This window comes from Lonchura striata, chromosome Z, assembly GCF_046129695.1.
Source record: "Lonchura striata isolate bLonStr1 chromosome Z, bLonStr1.mat, whole genome shotgun sequence".
In the NCBI taxonomy this organism is placed as follows: Eukaryota; Metazoa; Chordata; class Aves; order Passeriformes; family Estrildidae; genus Lonchura; species Lonchura striata.
In genome coordinates, this window is record NC_134642.1 from 1,987,242 (window position 1) to 2,005,023 (window position 17,782).

The following is a 17,782-nucleotide window of genomic DNA, read 5'->3' on the forward strand; positions in this document are numbered from 1 at the left end:
CCAGCTGTTGCATCCACCAAGGACACAAATGTGCCATGCACTTCATGTGTGACTGGTGTGACACCATCCATCCTGCCTTGCTTCCCTCTCTTGTAAAACACAAACACTGCTCTTTTTTTTTTCATGGTAAACTACATTTCCACAGCTCTCCGTTACAGTGTAAAATAATTTAAGACATTTTATTTGGGATTGAAATGGGACTTAACTTTATTTTGTTTCCCGTTTCAACAAAGTATCTGTTCTCATTGAACCCAGCTAAAAATACACTTATTCCCCACAAGTATCCTTGGCCTCATGATTTCTCTTAAGAAAAAAAAAGCTAGTGTTAGTAATAATTATTTGATGAGGACAATTCACAGGATCTGAAGATAACTTGGGGCAGCCACCCAAAGTATACAGCAATGCAATGGGATCATGGGGGGAGGGCTGTAAGTGAAGCAGCTTCAGGAGAAACCACAGCAGGATGCCTGCTATTCATGCACCTTTGACTTCAGAGATTAAATAAAGAGCTCAAAACTATATTGCTTTGCAGAAAAAAAAAATTAAAAAAAGGAAAAAAAAGGGAAAAAAATGAAAGAAAAGAGGTAAGGGAGAGTTTGACTAATCAAGAGACTGCTTAGGGATATACACCTGGATGGTGCCTCACATCAAAGGTTCTTGAAGGTAGAGCCCCACCATTCCCAACTCCTGGGTGCCAGCACAAGGTAGGGATGGTCGTCTGAGGGGTCTTTATGACCCAACAATTCAGCAGTAGAACCTAACACGAGACTGGAAAAGGCACTTCTGCAATAAATTATACAGTATGAAAGAAAATAAACCTCATTGCTAGTGCTGAGGTAGTGCAGGATTTGGAGGCTTCAGAGGAAGAAGCAAAGAAAGCCAAGATAAACACATAACTCTGGGGTTTGGGGCAGGTTCCTCCCACTCTGTCTAGAGCTCTCCCAGAACCATGGAATGGTTTGGGTTGGATGAGACTTTCAAAGCCACCCAGTGCCACCCCTGCTATGGGCAAGGACACCTTCCACTAGGCCAAGTTGCTCCAAGCTCTGTCCAACCTGGCCTTGGACACTGCCAGGGATGGAACAGCCACAGTTCCTCTGGGAAACTTTGTGCCAGTGCTTTCTGGGGACCCTGGGAACACCCTACTGCTGGTGAGCATTCCCACATGTCCATGATATCCAAAGACCTTCCAGCACCAGGAACTAGAGGTGACATTTGGCACTCAAGTCACACATGTCCCCTCCAGCAGTGTGGGACAAGGGCCATGCTTCTCCTCTGTCACAATCTTCAGAGGAACAGAATTCACCCTCGAAGAAGCAAATTCTGAACCTATCACATAATAACAATATATTTTTTTTAATTACTTGTTTGCCAGCAGCCCAGATTTGGCTTGATGAATTTTTCAGTAGTTTTGGTCAAGTCACTGCAGCCAAACCACTGGGAAGAAAACACTGAAAAAATTGTTTCACTTTTTTAAAGAGCTTTTTTGTTTTTAAACAAAGGATTTTTTCTTTTATTTTGTCGTGGTGGACACTGAATTCCAAAACTCTCCATTATAGTGTAAAATAATTTAAACCAGATTTCATTTTGGATTGAAATGGGACTTGACATTGTTTCCTGTTTCAACAAAATAAAAATAACTATTCTCACTGAACCCAGCTAAAAATACTTTTATTCCCCACAACTATCCTTAGCATTATGATTTTTCTACAGGCTAATTAAGGAAAAAAATGGAGTTAGCATTAACTATCTGTTTTATGGCCTGGTGTTGAAGAGTATTCACTGAGAATCCAAGGATAACTTGGGGTTCCCACCCCAAGATGCAGCAGCGCTTCAGGGAAGAAGATGCAATTTAAAATGTTAACTGTAATTCACTCAAAAGTTAGAAAGTCAGGAACCTCAGGAAAATTCAGACATGTGTTTTTTTTCTACAGAGGGAAATAAGGAACACAGGAACCCACACTGCCCCCAGAAGAAGGGGAACTGGTACAGCCCTAATTTTGCTGGCAAGGTGGAACACCAGGCACAAGCCCAGTGCCAGCCCTTTCAGGCTTTAACCTCCCAGCAATGCCTCTGCTTTGGCTTGTTCCCAGCTCCTCCAGGGGCTGCTCTGCTGCAGGAGAAAATATTTACTCTGCAGAGAATATCAGGCACTGCACAAGATAACACCCAGGGCTGCAGAAACACCAACAGATAAAGCCTCATGTGATGCCCCGCTCCATCCTCTCCAGCTCCCTTTCAGGCCCAACTGGATCTCGTGCAGGGCGAGGGGACAAAAAACCCCAAACAAAACAGGTTTTCAGAGCAGTGCTGCTGACTTGTTGTTTTTCAAGCCCTCTGCCACCCAGCCCCTGCAGTGCTGCTAACCTCTGCTGATCCCATCAGGTGGTTTAACCAGGAAGCTTAGCAGTAAGCCCTGCTCCTGTGAGCAGGCACCATGTTACGTGGGCTATTCTCTGCCCAACCATAGAGCTCTTAGCTCCAAAATCCCAGCTACAGCTTTCAGGAAGAAAATCAAATGCATGAATGGAGGAAATTTATCTCAGGTTGCAATGTTTTGTTGTCAGGCTGGATTTAATTTTTTTTTTTTTTCTGCGCAAGGATTTATTTTTTTAATGTTGAAGTACATGTTAAACCCTGTTAACATGCTGCAAATCCCTGTCTTGCTGGGAAAAAAAAAAAAGAATTTGGCACCTCTAAAAGGCACCTGGCCTATACCTGTAGCAAAACAAACATAAACTGGAAAAGAAGCAGGTAGAGAAGGGAGAAACCACCGCAGGGAGGACAAAAGAAAGAAAAATGGGATAGAGAATAAAAAATCATAATAGGCACCAAAAATTAAAAAAAAAAACCAACCAAACCAACCAACCAAAAAAAAAAAAAGTAATCAGGAAGAACAATACAAATGAGATGGGGGATAAGGGAGATAGAAAGGGACAGGCAACATAAAAGAAGGGATAGAAAAGAAATAAAAATTGGAGAGGCAGCAAAAAAAATGGGATAGGTAACAAACAGAATGGGATGGGCAACTAAAGTAAAAAAGGGACAGGCAACAACTCTGCCCCCAAGAACTAGGCAGAAAGTGGCACTGCATAGTTTTCACCTGTTAACTTTGGCAGCCAGAGGATTTCTGCAGTAAGATGCACTCTTAATCAGGGCAGGGGGAAGAGGAGGGAACTGTGATGAAGAACATGGCAGCAAAGAAATGCCTGCAGGGGAGCTGCCTGGAAAGTCTGGCAGGCTGGGACCACCAAACTCAGCAGGATGGCCACTGGAGCAGGAAAAGCAGTTCACAAGTATTACACTCTCCCTGCCTACAACTCTTATTCTCAGGCTTCACCTAGCCTGAGCAAAAGAATAATATTATTAGGAGACAGACAATAAATCAAAGAACAGCTTGGAAAAACCCGTGAAGCCTCCCAAGAGCCAAGGAAACCTGCACTATCTAGGGAAGAGTGAGATTACAATAATTAGGTCAGTTGGCGATAAGCCTCCCCAGCACACACAGGCACACACGCGCTGCTGCTCGGCCAGGGAGTGCTGATACCCCCCAGGAGCTGAGAATCCCAGCAGAAGAATGCCAGGGGCATGGGAAACACCAGGAGCAGAAAGCCTCCTCCAGCAGCAAACAGCTGCAGCTGCTCAGCTCCAGGTCTGGGGATCGGTAAGTGAGGCTTGGTAAACTCTGACGGGACACTGGAAAATTCCTTTGCTTTGAGCTGTGGTTCAGCAGCCAACATGTAACTTGAGTGTGAGATCTGGGTGTGCAGCTTGGAAACAGCAGCGGGACTCAGCTGGAGGAGGCCCTGAGCAGGTTTGATGTAGAAGCTGGCTCTGCACTGAGCAGAGGGCTGCACTGCAGGAGCTTACTTCAATCCAGAATAATTGCAGGATCTTACCTATGGAGATCTTCCTGAGCCCAGACTTCTAGGACAAAGCAAGAAAGATGTACTTCAAGCTTAAATGAAAACCAGAAGAAACTTTGTAACACTGCAAGGGGTCAGGCTGACCTTTAGGAGAGGAAACAGGCTGACATGAAATTCAAGTCCACGACAATCCCATTGAGAAAAGCTGCCTGCTCTGGGAGGCAGAGGATGGTCCCATGCAGCGAGTGCTGAACAGGGTATCCATGCACTTTTCCCTGCAGAAAGGGAGACAGAAGCTTTTTATGTCTCATCTCCTCCTCCCTGGATGGTTTGCCATCAACTCTGCCCATGCTGGCAGCCTTGGGGCTCAAGGACTTGAAAGAGTCACAGCTGCAGGCCCAGAGTGTGGCCTGGACTGAGATGACATCCAGATGTTTGACCCCAGATCAAGCAAGCAGGAAGGGCAGACCAAAGAGGAGGATGTGCTCACTGCCCCGACCTGCTCTTGTCTTTTCCTCTTCACCTGTGCCATCATCTGCCTGTCTCTGATTTGACCATCTATTACTGGGGCCCAACCTCCAGCTCAGAGCACAGAAACCAGTCCCCTATTGCTTGGGCTTTCCAGTCTCCCTCCTTGCACTGATTTCAGTCAAATCACCAGAAAAAATTAACAGAGGAGGCAGACACTCCCTCACTAGAGTCTCCACATTGTTTTCAAAGCTGCTTCTTTCTGAACACCTCATCAGTACTCTCACCTGCCCCTACAACCCACAACAGATTCTCAGAACAACCCAAACAACAACAAACAGCACGGGATGGTTTTGTGAAGCCTCCTGCTTGCAGTCCACACAGCTGTGTTGGGATCAGCAAGCTTTTCCCATGTGTGAGCTGTAGAATACCCAAGCTCTGCCCTGCTCAGGTCAGACCTCACCTGCAGAGCATCTGGAGTCCCCAGCAGCACAAGGACATGGAGCTGCTGGAGCCAGTCCAGAGGAGGCCACGGAGCTGCTGCCAGGCTGGAGCCCCTCTGCTCTGGAGCCAGCCTGGCAGAGCTGGGGCTGTTCCCCTGCACAAGAGAAGCTCCAGGGAGAGCTCAGAGCCCCTGCCAGGGCCTCAAGGGGCTCCAGGAGAGCTGCACAGGGACTGGGGACAAGGCAGGCAGGGACAGCACACAGGGAATGGCTCCCACTGCCAGAGGGCAGGCACAGATGGGATATTGGGAATTAGGAATTGCTGGCTGGGAGGGTGGGCAGGCCCTGGCACAGGGTGCCCAGAGCAGCTGTGGCTGCCCCTGGATCCCTGGAAGTGTCCATGGCCAGGTTGGATGGGGCTTGGAGCACTCTGGGAAGGTCTCCCTTCACAGCAGGGGATCAAATTGGATGATATTAAGGTGCTTCCCACCTAAACCATTCTAGGAGTCTATGATTCTCTGAATTCATTAAGTACTTCAGGATGTAATTACTCGACTGACTGACTGATCCAAGTTAAACCCAACTTTCACGCAAGAATAGCATCCTACAGACTCAACTGTTTTCTGTGTGCTTCATGCAACCATGAAGTTCCTACCCTCACTACAGTTCACTAGCCAAAAACCAGCAGCCCCCATTAAATACACACAAATAATTTTCCATATTCCTAGGTCATGCAGAAGATGTCATGCACATGCTGACCTTCAGCCTCCAAACTCCCCTCATTAGCATCCTGACCAATGCTCTCATTTGGTATGTGCTATGATCTCCCTCCCAGCATATTAAAAAACAGTGACCACAGTTCCCTCTGTACTCTAAATCAAAGTTCGCCTTTTTTTTTTTTTTTTTGTTAAAACAATCAGCTAATCAAACCCATTGCTTCCAAACTAACATTTCTCTCAATGCTTTTATTAATAGACAGAGATGTTCAAAAGGCAGCTAATATGGCCTAAGCAGAGCAGAGGATGCTGTGAGGACAGGTTCATGATGTGGCTGGACTTCTTAAAAGAGGAGAAAAAAGATTAACACAAGGAAGTCTAAATCCAAGAGAGGTTGCTGGAGTATTTCTAGATGATGACCAACTTTGTCCTTCTCAGCACTACCTTCACCACCACATAAATATTCATTTTGGATGCCAAACTTCCCTGTGTTATAAAGCGAAGTAGTAAGAGATGCATGCTGGAATTCCTCGTCAGATCAAAATTGCTCTTAGGGTTTGAGTATCTGATTTGGGAACAGAGTGGTAAGATTCTAGGGATTTTGGGAGTTTCAACTCCTTTTTATCTGCCCTTCTCCCCTTTAGAGAGAAGCAGAGCTATGCTGGCTTCCAGGGCAGGAGAATAATTAACGCAAAACTAATGCACTTGTTTTTTTATACGGAACATGGGACACCAAATGCCTACTATCACTTAGAGTGGTAGGCGATTTACTAGCTTCCTTGCTGAGCTGCAGTGTCTAAAAGCCCTGTGGAAAGCAGAGCAGGCAGTGTGTCCTCCCTGGCATTTAGCAGCCGTTTCAGCCCTGCCATGAAAGGCAAGCTGGCAGCGGTCCTGCACGGAGCTGGTGTCACCATCCATCCATCACCCACACCCACCCTGCCCACCATCACCCCGGCCAGCAGGGCATCCTCCAGCAGTGCCAGCAGCACAACCCGAGCCACCTCCCCTCCTGGGAGAGCCCATGACATCACATTCCATCTTTTTTTTAGAGTATGACCAGGCCAGCCCTCGAAATTCCATTTGGCTGGCCCTTCCTCCACAGATGTCCATATGGACAAGGAGCAGACAGGAGACCTGGAGCTGCCACAGGTCTGGCAGCATGGCCTGCTCGCTGCTTCACTCTGCTCCTGGCACAGGGAAAGATCCTGCTGAGGGCTCATCTTTCCCCACTCTGCCCTTCCCTGACCAAACGTGCGGAGAGGAGGCGGGAATGCTCCTGCTGAATGAAGCGAGCGTAACTGGAGGTGCTCAAGGAAAAACTCGGCAAAGCCAGCAAGAGATGACTGTGCAAATCAGAGTGTGGGGAAAGGCTGAGTCACTTCCTCCCCCACAGCCCTAAATAGAGAAGTGCGTAAGGAAAATCATTCTTCTATCTGACAAAAAAGGAAGAGAATCCCCGGTGTAAAAAAAAAAAAAAAAAAAGTTAAAAAAAAAAAAATCAAAGTGCACATGGTGACAGCAGAAGGGAAAGGGACAGAGGAGGCAGCCTCCTGCTGCAGCTATAGTGGGAACAAGAGAAGAGAGGGGTAGAACAGCATCCCTGTCTCCTCTGGGAACTGGAAGCTCACTAATCACTTTCAACAGCAGCTCAAGCTCCAAGGCAAGTTCATGAACCACAGCTGATGCTGAAAAGGCACTGCAATACTGCCTCATCTTCTCCAGGTGATGCTGCCAGCCATGACCTCAGTCCTGATGGGAAGCTCTGTTGAGCCTGGGAGTGTCCGAGGAAGCTTTTGGGGACAGAATTTACCCACATCTCAGCCTGTGTGAGCTTCTAGATGATAACACATGGAACATCACTATCAGGAGCAGTCATGGTATAATAACTGATTATTTACCTCAGAAGACATGTGGCTAAGATCAAGGATGAAAAACCCTTTTGCACTGCAGGATGCCAGTACAGGCAGAAGGCCCAGGAGAGAAATCAGCCACCAGCTTTTTGCTGCAAGCTCAGGGGTCATACACAAGCTCAAAATGTGGGGGTTAAGAGGAGAGGAGAGGAGAGGAGAGGAGAGGAGAGGAGAGGAGAGGAGAGGAGAGGAGAGGAGAGGAGAGGAGAGGAGAGGAGAGGAGAGGAGAGGAGAGGAGAGGAGAGGAGAGGAGAGGAGAGGAGAGGAGAGGAGAGGAGAGGAGAGGAGAGGAGAGGAGAGGAGAGGAGAGGAGAGGAGAGGAGAGGAGAGGAGAGGAGAGGAGAGGAGAGGAGAGGAGAGGAGAGGAGAGGAGAGGAGAGGAGAGGAGAGGAGAGGAACTGATGCAGGCTCTCCTTGCAGACAAGAATGAATTTACATACTCCTTTTCTACCCTATTTCTTGCAACCTTTAAGTTCTTTTCTCCAAAAGGTGCCAAAATTTGGCTGATATCAGTCCCTGGGTTAAAAAAGGTTCTGGAGGAATAGCAAGTGACAATCAGTCTGAGTGCATAAGCCTCATTTATGCTCATTGGGAAAAAAAAAAAAAAAAGCAAGCATAACAACAGGGGAGATGCTTCAAACTGACTGCAGTTGATAAATGAATCTTTCACCCTATGTGACAAAAATATATCTATCAAAAAAAAGTGAAGCAAGTGCTTTTTCTCGGAATCAATTTTAAGAAAAAACAACGTGTGCTCTGCAGATGCTCCAAAATGCAGGATCTGGGGAGGACCAGTGCCCTGAGGTGAATCTTGGCACTAAAAGCATCCTGGCAGGGAGGGATACTGCAGCTCTGCTGACACTCCACGGGGCTGTGATGTCCTGCCCATGACATGATGCTGCTCTGAGCACCTGCAAAGGCAGGAAAAACACCTGTCTGCCCATGCCTGGCTAGCACAGGTATGGACAGAGCAGGAATGCAGGGAGAGATAGAAAACTCAGCATCCACCACAAGAGCTTTCCAGAAGTGTGTGTGTTTCATTGCAGAGCTGCTGTCAGGGTGTGAGAAACTGCTGATCTCAAAAGAAGGGGAAAAGCTGGGAGAGAAAACCATTCACTGCCTCAGCACAGCCTTCATCCACACCCATGGCCTCCTCTTCTCACAGTCAGGACCCTGAAAACTTCACCTGGTTCATCTGCTCACTTGCAAGGATAAAACATGTACATGGCAAGAAAAATACAGAAATTATTTCCCAAAGCACAGCCCGAGACTCCATGCCCTCCTGTAAAACCTCCTGCTGCAAAAATTACCGCTGCAATTCATGACCACAAGTCCAGCTTCCTGAGCCGAAGAAAAATAAAATCAAAGATGCCCCCAAGGTGATTGTCTGGCTGGGAAGAGACATTCGCTGGATCAACAATATGCCCTGATTTCAGGGAATACAATTCCTGTGGGTTCAGGCATACACTCCTCTCTCCTCTCACTGTGCGAAGCAAACACCTTCTTAAACATAAAACGTTGTTATTAACCTCCAGCTGACAATCACAGCGCAACCACAACCCTTCCTGCTTCCTTTTCTTCTCTTGCTGAGACACACAACATGGTAGTTTTGATGACATGTTATTAAAATGCTCCCTGGCTTCACTGCAGTTGGACACGGCGCCCAGGAGTCCTCTAGCCCCAGGGGATTTGCTTCTGGATGGGTAATACAGGGAAATGCAGCACCCAAAAGCAAACCAGCATTTAGCCTGGAGAAAAGGAGGTTCACAAGGGACATTCTCACTCTCTACAATTCCCTGACAGGAGGGTGCAGCCAGGTGGGGGTCAGGCACTTCTTCCAAGTAACAAGTGACATGATGAGAGGAAACCGGCTCAAGCTACACCAGGGGAAGTTGAGATTGGGTATTGGGAAAAAGTTCTCCACTGAAAGGGTGGTCAGGCACTGGTACAGGGTGCTCAGGGCAGTGGTGGAGTCCCCATTCCTGGAAACATTCAAAAAGCATGTGGATGTGGCACTTGAGGACATGGTTTAGTAGTGAACATGGTGGTGGTACTGGATTGATGACTGGATTTGGTGCTCTTAGAAGTATTTTCCAACCTTAGTGATTCTGATTCCATGATTTGCAGACTACTGCTTTGGGCTGGCTGGCTGGACCTACACTACACCACACACCTGCCGGTGACTGGAGCACACACTTCTATGCAGGATGAAAAATTCCTTTAAAATTCACCCCAGCTTAACTCCTGCAAGACCCCTGACTAACAAATACCAAGAAGTGTTTCTGCAGGCACTGACATACTTCAAGGCCACCTGCAGAAGCTTGGTGGCCCCAAAATGACATCCCCATGGATGACATATGAGAAGGAGCAGGTCACAGCCACAGGTGAGCCCAGCCTCTGCAGAGCTGCCCAGCCCCAGGCTCAGCCGAGGCTGCTCTACCCAAAACCAGCTCCACGTTGCTCACAAAGCTTTGGCTTCACAAGAGAGGTGCTAAAAGCTGGTGACAGCCAAGACCCCTGAAACATCTGCAGTGCATTTTTGTTGTAGCTCAATAGGGCTGTGGTACCACAGACAGACTTGTGAGATTTAATCAAATTACGTGAAAAACTCAGGGTCACAACTCCTTACTTCATAGAAACACAGAATCCCAGAACAGGTTGGGTTGGAAGAAACCTTAAAGAACATCTGGTTCCAGCCTCTGCCATGGGCAGGGACAACTTCCACTGTCCCAGATTGCTCCAAGCCCTGTCCAGCCTGGCCTTGGGCACTTCCAGGGATCCAGGGGCAGCCTCAGCTTCTCTGGGCAACCTGTGCCAGGATCCTACCACCCTCCCAGGGAAGAATTTTCTCCTAACAACCAACCCAAATCTACCATCTTTCAGCTTAAAGCCACTCCCCCTTGCCCTATTGCTGCTTGACCTGGCAGCAGACCCTTTAAACACTAATTTGGGGGTGCATGGGATGTGATCCCCAACATAGGGTATGGCACAGCTGATGTCAGGGACCCTGGCTGCTGCAGGGTGACACCCTCCTGTGCCACAGCCTCCCAAGACACCCCTCCCATGCCAACCCAACTACTCGTGTCCCAGGCCAGCAGCCACCCAATACAACTGGCAACAGCTTGGTTGTGAACACCAGCTTCTCCCAGGGTCCTGGTGAATGAATGCCAGCCAAGCAACACAGCTCCTCCAGGATTTCAAGAGTTCAAAAGCATTTTTCAGAATTAATTACCAACCCTGCTAATGGCTCCCTGTTGCAGGTACTTGGGCAAGCAAGCTGGTGGCAGCTGTGTGTCTCCTAGCAGCCTCTGCTCTGGTGCAGGGCAGGCTCCAGTGGTGGTGAAGCCTCTTCAGGGTGGAACAGCCTGTACAAACCAGTCCCAGAGAGCTGAGCCTCCTCCCGAGGGAGGGAAAAGTTGGTTGGTTTTGGTTTTTTGGGGTGGGTTTTTAGGGGTTTTTTGTTGTTTTTTGTTTGTTTGTTTGTTTTGTGTATTAAGGCAAATTGCGGTGGGTTGACCCTGTCTGGAATCCAGGCAATCACCAAAGTAGCTCTCTCACTCCATGCCACAGCTGGACAGGGGAGAGAAAACAGAGCAAAAGGGTCATAAGTTGAGACAAGGACTGTGAGAGATCCCTCACCAAATACCATAGTGGGCAAAACAGACTTGAATTTGCAATATTAAATTAATGTATTAACAACACAATCAGAGTAGGATAATTACAGGCAAAATCAATCTTAAAAACACCTTTTCCTCACACAACCCTCCTTCCCAGCTCTACCTTTTCCCTCAGTAGTGCAGGGAGATGGGAATGAGGGTTATGATCAGCTCAGAACAAGATGTTCCTGAGACTGCTCAGGGAGAGAAGTCAGAGTTCTTCCCCTGCCCCAGTGTGGGGTCCCTCCCACAGGAGGCAGTTTCACATGAACTGCAGTGTGAGTCCATCCCATGGACAACAACTCTCTATGAACTGCTGCAACGTGGATCACACTTCCATGGGGTGCACTCCTTCAAGAACAGGCTGCTACAGCATGAATCCCCTCCCCATGGGGTTTCAAGTCCCATCAGGACAACTGCCCTAGCATGAGCTCTTGTTTCCACAGATCCGTATATCCCTGCCTGTTCCAGAACGGGCTTCCCATGGGATCACAGCCTCTCTTGGGCATCCCCCTGCTCTGGCACAGGCTCCTCCAGGGGCTGCAGGTGCATCCCTTCATCCCCATGCCCTCCAAGGGCTGCAGGGGAATCTCTCCTCTAGCACCTGGAGCAGCTCCTGCCCCTCCTCCTGGCCTGAACTCGGTGTCTGCAGAGTTGTTCCTCTCACATGTTCTCACCCCACTCTCCCCTGGCCACAATTACAACTGCCTGTGATTTGCAACCATTTTATTTTCTTCTTAAATCTGTTATCCCAGAGACCTCACAGTCGTTCCTGATGGGCTTGGCCTTGGAGTCTGTCCTGGAGCTGGCTGGTGTTGGCTCTGCTGGACATGGAGGAAACTCCTGGGCAGCTTCTCATGGAAGCCACCCTGGCAGCACCCCTATCACTAAAACCTGGCCACACAAACCCAACAGACCCATTCAAACCACAGGTGAGAAATAAGAAGCTTGCGGGCAGCCATGTGCATCCTCAGGTCACCCAGGCACGGATGTGAAAGGAGGGGATGGGGGACACCACACAGCCACCCACCCCTCCTCTCCATCCCCACCACATCCCTGCTACCCCACCCATATCCCTGCCCATCCTGGTGGAAATGCAGATGTTTTCCACCACCACCCCACCCCCTGCATGGATGCAACCAGGCTGGGGAAGGAGATGAAGCTGAGCCAGCTGCCACAGAGGAGACGCCCTCGATAAATGTCTGCACATTATGAAATACACCTGCAGCAGGTTCCTGGCCGACAGGTGTGGCAGGATTTGGTCCTGCAGAGATAGCAGAGGCAGAAGATTGGTTCTGTCACCACAGGTTCTCCCACCACCTCAGAAACCAAATTATTCTTCTCCTGGACCACAAGTGCTACATGCCTAGGGGACAGGGAGGCCAAGGGTTGTCTGTGCAGGACAGGAGACAGGAGCAGTGGCCTTTCTGGGGTGAGCACAAGACTACTCCCAGCCAACCTGGGGTGCCTAAAATCTCAGTGACCCGTAGATTGCCTAAGCTTTCCAAGAGCTAACTCAAAGAAGCAAAATCTCAAATCTATTAATTTCCCATCATAAGTTTTCTACAATCCATCCATGCTAGGGACAGCACTTCCCATTCCTGGCCACCGCTGAGGTACCTCTGCATTTCAGAATGACAATGACAATGCAAAATCCAGCAAGCCAAGACTGACCATGGCACAGCACAAGGCAGACGTGAAAGAAACAAAATCTCTCATTTTAGCAGGAAGGCTTAAATGCACAAAAGTTTTAAGAACATCCAATGTTGCTCCCATTTCAGTCTGAACTGAGGAGGAAACATACTTAGGATCACCAGCAAGGCATCTATGTTTTAAGTGAATATATATACATACATATATATGAGTAAAAATGTATGTAAATGAATAAAAATAAAATACCCAGGGTCTTAAACAAACAGAAGAGGATTGGTTGGCTACAATAGCCCTTCATTTCAGACAACACAGTAATCTGCTAATTATCCTCAAGTGGCAGAACTGCCCCTTCTCCAAGGAGTTTCACAACATCCCAAGGCATTTATGGAGATTACTCAACCAGAAGCCTCAACACTTCCAATCTGCTGTCGTCCTTTCCCCAACCTGATCCTTCCCCAAAAAGAGTAGCAAACTGTTAACTCTGAAACTTCACAATGGTGTTACAAAGTGTCTTAACACTGCTGCCAAACTGAAGAACAGTGAAATCATTAATGATATTTAATTACTCCATCAAAACAGAAAGGAAGAATGTCAAATGTGTCCCAAACAGCTCCTGAAAAAGCTGCCCGCAGCTTCCATAGAAAACACAGGGTCTTGCTATACTTTTAGCTACAGCTCCTCACAAATACACAGGACCCCAAACCCCAAAGACTCAATTGAGCAGCAAGAACATAAATTAAATTAACTCCAGAAGGGTTTTCTTGCTGCTTCGCAGAGACCTGTGGGCAAAATCTCAACCGGTGACAACTACCACAACTTCACACCCTTCCTGCTGGGGAAAGACCAGGCAGGAGCAAGGATGGCTTCAAGGAGAAATGTGAGACACAAATTGGGAAAGAAGGGGAGAGTGAACACAGCAAAATTTGTCCTCAACAGGAGATCAGAGCAGAATTAACTCAACCACACCGTTTACTCCAACATGAGGTACTCCAGAGAGCAAAAAGAGTATTGTTATCCTCATTCAAAATCAAGTGCTGAAGAAGAGACCTCTGAAGATAAAGTCCAGCACCCCACCATCTTCCCTTCCACAGTTTGGATCCAGGGCTAACATCCATCAAATATGTTTCCATGCTTTGCCTTCCATTTCTCATGGCTCTCAGGAGTCCTCCATAGACCATTCCCATGCCATTTGTGCATCAGGCTGACTCAGCTACAGGAATAAACGTGTCAAACCCAGCCAAGCCCCTCAGGTACCTCAGCCCTCTCCCAAACCACATCACAGAGGCAGAGCAGGAGTTTAGTTCATCTCCACAAATTCTCTCCAGTCTTCCATCCAGCTAGGTGTTGGACTTCTCCCCCCAGATCACCTGAGACAAGTCGCTTCCCTGCATCACCTTCACCTGCAGCAGCATCCAACTGCTGCTCCTCTGCTTTAAAAGCAACCTGAGATCTTATGAATGATAAAAAAATTGCACAGCCGGAGCTTCCCAAAACAGCCTTGTCTGTGCCAAAGATAACACACTCAGTGCAGGGCAACCACAGCCTACAAATCTTACCCAAGGCTTGAGGGGATAAAATGCAGCACAAGGTTTATGCTCTTGGGTTCAGCAGTAGCAGAGCAAAGCCTTTATGATCCTCACAGGGAAAAGTAATGTTGGTGGACACAACAGAAGCTTCTTTCACTCATTGGAGACAAGTTGTGAGTATTTGCTTGTCAGGGTCACATAAATCATAAGCAGAGTGGGAGGTTTCCTTCTCCATCCTGTGTGGCACCCCCCTGCCACAATGTGGATGCTCAGATGATGGTCCACCATCAAAAAGCTTTCCTAGGTTTTGTAGAGAAGGGACTATTACATGATCTGGTCTTATTTTGGCATCTTTGCACTGAAAGAAACAACTGGGAAGCTCAGTCTATCTTCTGCTTCCCCCCAACTCTTCAATTTCTGTTAACAAGGCTGTGATTTCAAGCTTCATCCTATACCTGCCTGAGTGGTGAAGAAAGAGCAGGGTGGATTACCAGAGGAGGAATGAATGTGGCACACATGGGCACGTGGAAATGGCCCATTTGAGAGAAGCAGCACCTGCCCCTTTCCAACCTAATGGCATTGCTGCCTCATCCACTGTGGGATCTCACTACTGGCACTATCATCCTTTCCAGAGAAGCCTGACCCAGGGAAAGGCCCTAGGAATTGAGCTTAGTCTCATTCGATGGAAAAACAACCCCAAGGACTGAGTTTTGAGGCCAGTGACACCCAACAACTGTGCCTCCGGCGTTCAGCATTTCTGGGGGCAGCTGCGGCAAAAAAACACGCCACGACAGCCGGCTGCTCCGCTGCCACAGCATCTGTCACCCACCACGGCCCCCGAGAGACCACGTGCGGCCAGAGTGACTCTGCAGGAAAACGACAACCCTAAAATGACAACCAAAACGCCTCTCTGCCGAGCCCCCGGCTCGCTACACCCGGACCCGGCCGCACCTCCCGCTGCTCCCGGCCGGGGCCGTGGCACCGGGGCCGCGGTCCCGCGGGGATGCTCGGCGGGCACCTTTTGTGGTGCTGCGGGCTCCGCCGCCGGCGATGGCCGCGGGCCCCGATGGGCTCCCCGCGCTCCTGCCCACGGGGGGCTCGCCCGGGGGGGCAGCCCTGCCCTTCTCCGGCCAAACGGAGCGGCCGGGAAGCTTCCAGAGGCCGGGAGCACACCCGGACCCAGCCCCGGCGCTCCCGGCGGGCAGCGCCGCATCCCGAGGTGGGGGGGGGCCCACGGCGCTGTCACCCAGCCGTGGGGACACCGCCGGGACACCGCCGGCACCGGGACGTGCCCAGAAACCGGCTCCGTCGCCACCCCCCCGCGGGGCTCGCGTTTTTCCAAGGGAGACAAAAGCCGGGATGCGCTCCCCCCGCTGCCCCCCTCCGCTCCCCCGCGCCCGCTGCTGTGTCACGTCTCCCCCGGGCCGCGCTTACCGTGCGGGGCCGGGCGCGGTCAGTGCCCCGCTGAGGGGGGCATGGGCGCGGCCAGGGGTGCGGGGGGCTCCGGGGGCGCCGCCCGGGAGGACGCTCCGGCTCGGCTCGGCTCGGCAGAGGGACGGGCCGGGGCGGCGGGCAGTGACGCGCCGCGCTCCGCCCGCGGCCCGCGCCGGCCCTGACGGGAGATGTAGGCCGGGGCTGCGGCCTGGGGCCGCTCGGCGGGGACCCGGCAGGGACAGCGCAGTGCCCAGCCCGGGTCTGACGGAGCGTCCCACACCGCACACAGCCCGGACCCGGCAGGGACAGCGCAGTGCCCAGCCCGGGTCTGACGGAGCGTCCCACACCCCACACAGCCCGGACCCGGCAGGGACAGCGCAGTGCCCAGCCCGGGTGTGACAGGGCCGTCCCACACCCCACACAGCCCGGACCCGGCAGGGACAGCGCAGTGCCCAGCCCGGGTGTGACAGGGGCGTCCCACACCCCACACAGCCCGGGCCCGGCAGGGACAGCGCAGTGCCCAGCCCGGGTGTGACGGGCCGTCCCACACCCCACACAGCCCGGGCCCGGCAGGGACAGCGCAGTGCCCAGCCCGGGTGTGACAGGGCGTCCCACACCCCACACAGCCCGGGCCCGGCAGGGACAGCGCAGTGCCCAGCCCGGGTGTGACGGGCCGTCCCACACCCCACACAGCCCGGACCCGGCAGGGACAGCGCAGTGCCCAGCCCGGGTGTGACGGGGCGTCCCACACCCCACACAGCCCGGGCCCGGCAGGGGCTCCTCAGACGCTCCCACCGCCGGGATCTGACGGGCGCCTCCCGCCTCTCTCACCGCGGGGCTCTGAGGGAGGCTCCCCCATCCCGCACCCCGGGGTCTGACCGGCACCGCCCGGACCCCAAATCCCGGCTAGGGACAGGGATCCGGGAGTCCCGCACCCTGGGGATCTGTCTCCGATCGGGGAGACAGGATTCTGACAGGAAAATTCGTGACAGGGAAATTCGTTATGAAGCCCGCCGCACACCGCAGCCTGCACCCCGCAAGGATCTGATACGGACCTGCTGGGCACCCCGCGGAGAGATCCCACACCCCTCACAGAGATCCATCCCCGCATCCACCCCTTAGAGGGGCTGACAGGGACCACCGGATCCCACGGTCCCGGGATGTGACCCCCGGGTCCTGCACGCCGGGGATGCCCGATGCCCAAACCCTGGCACCCCCAGACACCGAGTCACCAACCCTCCAGGGCAGGTGAGAGACCACTCGGGCTCAGAGCAGCCTTTGGGGTGGTGTTAACCCATCCAACACAGGCCAGGGGCAAACACGGACTCGCATGTCCTCACCTGCATCCATCGGGATTCAGTTCAGAGCTGCAATCTTCCCCTCAGGACAAAGCACATCCGGCTGAGCTTGAAGGAGGAGGAGAGTTAAACTGGGCTGAAGAGAAGGCTGCAAGTGTTTCACAGAATCACAGAATGCTTTGGGTGGGAAGGACCTTAAGATCATTCAGTCCCACCCACTGCCATGGGCAGGGACATCTTCCACCGTCCCAGGATGCTCCAATCCCCATCCAACCTGGCCTGGGACACTTCCAGGGATCCAGGGACAGCCACAGCTGCTCTGGGCACCCTGTGCCAGGGCCTGCCCACCCTCCCAGCCAGCAATTCCCAATTCCCAATCTCCCATCTGTGCCTGCCCTCTGGCAGTGGGAGCCATTCCCTGTGTGCTGTCCCTGCCTGCCTTGTCCCCAGTCCCTGTGCAGCTCTCCTGGAGCCCCTTGAGGCCCTGGCAGGGGCTCTGAGCTCTCCCTGGAGCTTCTCTTGTGCAGGGGAACAGCCCCAGCTCTGCCAGGCTGGCTCCAGAGCAGAGGGGCTCCAGCCTGGCAGCAGCTCCGTGGCCTCCTCTGGGCTGGCTCCAGCAGCTCCACATCCTTGTGCTGCTGGAGCAGGGCTGGGGCAGCCCTGCAGGTGGGCTCTGAGCAGAGCACAGGGGCAGAGGGGCAGAATCCCCCCTGCCCTGCTGCCCACACTAGGGGATCAGCCAAGGTGGGGTTCAGGGCCAGGACAAGTCCAGCTCTCATGCACAGCACCTTCTCCCTTCTCCCAGGGCTGTC

General features: G+C 51.5%; 1 protein-coding gene across 3 annotated transcripts in view; it reads right to left on the reverse strand.

Moving 5' to 3' along the window:
* Positions 1-17,161, reverse strand: part of CTIF (cap binding complex dependent translation initiation factor) — a 148,108-nt gene extending 130,947 nt beyond the window's left edge. For 2 of the 3 annotated variants that reach the window (XM_021535536.2, XM_021535535.2), the window contains exon 1: positions 17,013-17,161. In XM_021535536.2, the coding sequence (XP_021391211.2) occupies positions 17,013-17,018 (6 nt within the window). In that variant the 5' untranslated portion in view covers positions 17,019-17,161. Of the gene's footprint in view, positions 1-15,672; positions 15,791-17,012 lie in introns of those variants that run through there. The other variant, XM_021535537.2, reaches the window with a different exon arrangement.
* Positions 17,162-17,782: the final 621 nt, after the last annotated feature.